Below are 4,720 nucleotides of genomic sequence, written 5' to 3' on the forward strand. Positions count from 1 at the left end.
TTACTTCCTTTTTGAAATTAATTCCTATTTACAGTTTCCAAATTTTAAAGCATAGTGGGAGAGTCTGAGTCAGAATTCAGTCTGATCTTTCTTATTTTTTGCCCCAAATGTGTAAGGTTCCTTAGCCTTATGGCCTTGAGAATATTCAGAAACGAAATTCTGAGTTCCACTTCTTGGTAGACTCCCCTGACATCTTTGTCTGAAATAGCGGGGTTCTGGGGAGACTGCTGCATCTGCTGCTTCCTTTTCAAGATAAAGAATGTGAAACTTGTTCTAGGTAGCTAGACCTGCCTTTTAGAAACAAGCTTTCCTAGAGACTTATACAGTTCTAACACTCCACAGTTTTTTCAATCTATTTTTCAGAACTGTTAACTGATATGTATATAGGTATGAACAACAAATCATCAACTTTTTCACTGCTAAAATACTTCCCCCACTCCTCTCCTGCTTCCTCTGCTGACTTTCTCACCATCCACAAAACAAAACTTCATCTTTCACCTATGCAGGCTTTTAAGCAATAAAACAAAATCAGGAATAAACGTGTTCTTTTTAAATTTTCTTTCACTATTTATTTATGTATGTATTTATTTACTTAGTGGTCCTGTCTTTTCTGGTGTGGGAATGAAAGTAGATGCGAAAAAAAGTAGTATCAATCAATATCTTAATCATTTATACCATGACTTTGGTAGAGCCTGCTTTGATACTCGTGGAAACTGAAAGAACATACGCTAAAATCCAGGTACACACTCACCTGTATAATATGTCTCCAAAAGCCTGTAAAAAAAAAAAAAAAAAAAAAAAAAAAAAGGAAAGATTTAGTGCAGTTCACAAAATGCATCTTTCACTAAGTTCAGTGTGACATTTGGAGTCAGTTCCTCAAGATATTATTTCCCTACCATCTTCTCTTCTGCAAAGCATTTTCTATTTCTTCTGTAATGAAAAACCCAGTCAGTCAGACAATTAGTATTGTCGCTAATTAATGTCCTGGGAAGGTCTGAGTCTTGAAGACATTCTCTAAAGAAGCGAAGGGAGAAGAGGCCCAGAGAGTCTGTGCTCCATGGTAACCTCAAATAACCTACTCGGTCATCTTTCCCAGAACCTATTACCCAAATGAGTGGATCCCAAAATAATATTAATGTGAGCCTAGATTCCCAAAACTTCTGATCTTGCCATGTCCTCAAATTAACCTAAATGTAAATGAATCACTCACTATTTTATACATATTTGACAACTCAAAATGTATTAGTGACTTAGTTGGGGAACAGTTATTGGGGCTGTTACCTTGACCATTCCACCAAGTTTTGTGGCTGGTGGATAAAGTAGGAGGGACCTTTGGCCTGGTAGAATCCCTTGGTGGGGCTATACTCTCCCAATAAAGTAGCATTAGTTATGCGAATGTGTTTTTGGAAACACATCATGGAAATAAAGGTAGGGAGATGGATTTCAGCCACGAGGAAAATACTTATATATGTGAATAGTCAAAAACCTGAAACCACATTGTGAGTTTGTACCTGAAGTAGCTCCACATCTGGTTTATGGCACATTTTCATCAGCTCCTCATACGTTCCTCTTAAAATCTCCCTCCTATGAGCCATTTTGGCTTTGCTTAAATGCAGTTGATGAAAAATATCTCTCCCCTTCTTTTTCAGCATCTCCAAATTCTGTTTTTCTTCCTCATGATGACATGCAGGCATCTTCTGATACTCAGCTCTAATAGCTTCTAGCCTTACATTCACATAATCCTGCAGTGATAATGGGTTAGTCAAAAGAGAAATGTATTTATCCATCTCCCATTAAATCTCACTGATTCCCTTTGTCTCTCAAACACCCAATAGTTTAAACTTCAGTCTTGCCAGTTCTTAGAATCCACAATTTTTTTTCCTTTCTTTCTTTCTTTCTGCATAAAGATCAACATAGATGTATCTGACCAATTACATTAAATTTGTTGAAGATAATGGGTGTTCTAAGACAGTTGGAAATAAAAAAAAAAACACACAATTTGAATTTCTCTATTCCAACCCATATTTATGGAAAAGTAAGAACAGTTCATGCTTAAGAGTTGGAGTATAGAGCTATAGTTACTAGAAAGGAAACAATTATTTCTATTTCTGAGATACACAACAAGTTGCTTAAACTCATTATATGTGAAATGATCTTAGACTACCTTGTCCAGCTAAATGCATTTTGCTCAGCAAAACCTATCCTAATAAGGCTGCATTTATGATTTGGCCATCTTTGCCTCCCTGAGTTCATTTCCTTCCATTCTTTTTCTAAGTCATCCCAATCTGAAACATAGACTTCTTTGTGGTTCCCCGGGCCTCCAAATATACACAAACTCAAAATTACTGCATATGCTGTTCTCTCCAACTAGAATTTTACACACACACACACACACACACATATACACACTCATGGTCCGCATATATATCCATACACACTTTCGTGCTCCCCTTCCTCTTCAAAACTTTGTTCAATTTGAATTTTTCAGTTAGTCTTTTTTCTGACTACCCTATTTAAAACTCAGACACTAATCTCCAGTTTCTGGCCTCTATTGTCCTTTCCTACTTCCCTGCTTGATTATTCTCCAACAAAGAATCTACCACACTCGAACGCATCATGTATTGCACATACTGGCATGTTGACCATTTTTGCCTATCTCATTTGGATTGTACGATTTGTGAGGACAAAGATGCTTTCTTTCTTCTATACTAGCAGATTTTCTAATTTAATATTCATCATAGACTAGGTTCTTATGAAATACTTTTCAACACACTAATATTAGCTATCATACCCTCCGAGTATACATCCACAAAGAGAAAATCATTTTTAATATTTCTCTGCCTGAAGTCCTCAGAGTTCTCTTTATATTTAGATACTAGTTCCCATATTTCGGGCATGTTTGCATGTCTCCCTCAAGACACAAATCTGTATTTCTCACCACTTTTCTCATCATATGTTGTGGATTATTCAATATTAACTAGTTTAGATTCTTAATTTCATGGTTGCCCTAGATTTCCCCTGTCACTCTTTCTGCCTCAAATTTTCCATGCAATTCCAAATACTACTTGTCCACCAGCATTCAGATTAATGCTGACCCAGGCTCAGAAGGTTCACTTGAGCTTTCCATGACTGTCAAATAACTCTTATGCCCAGCATATCCAACCAGCACATACAGAACGCTGTGAGATGGCCCAGTTTCTTGTATCTGTTGGTGTATAGCTACAGGTTTGTATGAAAACAAACCAGCATGCTTTGGGTAACATCAATGGTTTCGTTAGAAATCCCATCTAACAGTCATACTATTCTACATAAGAAATGAGGCCAGTTTTTCTCAATGTTTTCTTTTTTTTTTTTAAAGGACTCCCAGAAACATTATGGTTTGATATCAAGTTCCTATTTGAAGAGTCACCCATTTGCCCTCTGTAAGTTCCTGGAGAAGGTAGCGTAGTACAGGACTAACCTTCCAGTGGCTGATTCTGGTAGTTTCCACGTTCAGGTTTCTCTGATTTTCACGAGCTTTTCCCCATAAAGACTGCATTGTCTTTAAAAGCTTCTCCTGCAAAAGAGCCACAGATTGAAGCACCAGTGAAGACAGTAAAGTAACATGCAGACCGTTTCATAGGGACGGGCCCAGAATGAGAGACAAGTAAGTCCCTAGGAAATGGCATTTCTCCTATTTCCCTTCATCTTCGTCAAATCTCAGAGATTTGAAGCTAAGAAAGCCCAAAAGAGAGTTGCTTAAAGGGACTCAGAGTTGGCTTTACCCAATCTCCAAGAAAATAGGCCCACAGGAATTTCAGGTGTCCTTAATAGAAATAGATCTTCAGAGGCATCACTTACCCGGTGTTCTTCAGCAGCCCACTCAATGGGACAGTGTCTGTGATCCCGGTGCTCCTGAGAGCTGGAACATAGCGAACAGAGCAGGCTCTTGTCCACTTCACAGAACATCTTCTTTGTCTCCCTGTGAGTGCCACACATTTGCTCCTCAGAGCTCAGGAATAGCCAGAGACTGGCTTTCCTGGCAAGGGAAGCCATCTTCTTCAAATGAATGTTAGTTTTGAGGTTTCTCTGCTGTGTTGACTTTATGCATTCAAAGCACTGAGTAAGAATTGGGATTTCTTGCCAGTTGAGGTAGAAACAGGGCCTGCAAAAGCTGTGCCCACAGTCTATGGTGACCGGGTCTATGAAGTAGTTCATGCAGAGGGGGCAGGTGACTTCCCTCTGGAAGACTTGCGAGATTCCAGAATTCATGTTTCTGAGGAAGAAAGAGCAACATGTCATTTTGGGGTCTGGGTTGATGAAAAGCTTCCGAACACGTGGAGATAAGTGATAGCTCTAGTTTCTTCTCTTGACAGTGTTCATTAAAGCACAGCAAACTATTTCTTCTGTAACAAAAATAAAAATCTCACACAGAGAGAGTCTCCCGGCTTTATAGTAGATATTACTGACTAGATGACTCACAACCCCTTCTACTCCTAGTTCCTGTCTGTAACATAATACTAATCTCTTCAATTTCCCATTTTCTGAATGTGGACCTGGAAATTGGGTTTGATTCTAAGTGGCCTAGAATAAATTGTAGTTGTTCCTATTCTTCTTTCATATAACTGCTGAATGAGTATGAAAGAGTGGGAAAAACTGCCTTGGCCAAAGAAATACGAGAAGATGGCCAGAGGGTCCTATGATATGTTTTTAGAGAGAGACACAACAGTGGGGCAGCAAA

The 4,720-nt window shown here is 38.6% G+C and overlaps 1 protein-coding gene across 1 annotated transcript; it reads right to left on the reverse strand.

Annotated features, from left to right (window-relative positions):
• Positions 1 to 747: 747 nt before the first annotated feature.
• Positions 748 to 4,251, reverse strand: LOC116465172 (tripartite motif-containing protein 49D-like). The gene is made up of 4 exons (XM_032148344.1): positions 3,841 to 4,251; positions 3,461 to 3,556; positions 1,512 to 1,742; positions 748 to 774 (listed from the first exon to the last, which is right to left on the reverse strand). The coding sequence occupies exons 1-4, from the start codon at positions 4,249 to 4,251 to the stop codon at positions 748 to 750; spliced, it is 765 nt and encodes a 254-aa protein (XP_032004235.1).
• Positions 4,252 to 4,720: the final 469 nt, after the last annotated feature.

This window comes from Hylobates moloch, unplaced genomic scaffold (assembly GCF_009828535.3).
Source record: "Hylobates moloch isolate HMO894 unplaced genomic scaffold, HMol_V3 SCAFFOLD_3489, whole genome shotgun sequence".
Taxonomy (NCBI): Eukaryota; Metazoa; Chordata; class Mammalia; order Primates; family Hylobatidae; genus Hylobates; species Hylobates moloch.

Excerpts from the sequence above, each read along its gene's own strand:
- LOC116465172 (XM_032148344.1), bottom strand. The coding sequence starts at position 4,251 with ATGAATTCTGGAATCTCGCAAGTCTTCCAGAGGGAAGTCACCTGCCCC. Across the intron at positions 1,743-3,460 it reads CCAGAATCAGCCACTGGAAG|GATTATGTGAATGTAAGGCT; the intron begins GTTAGTCCTGTA and ends TTATCACTGCAG. Across the intron at positions 775-1,511 it reads CAGATGTGGAGCTACTTCAG|GCTTTTGGAGACATATTATA; the intron begins GTACAAACTCAC and ends TTTTTTTTACAG.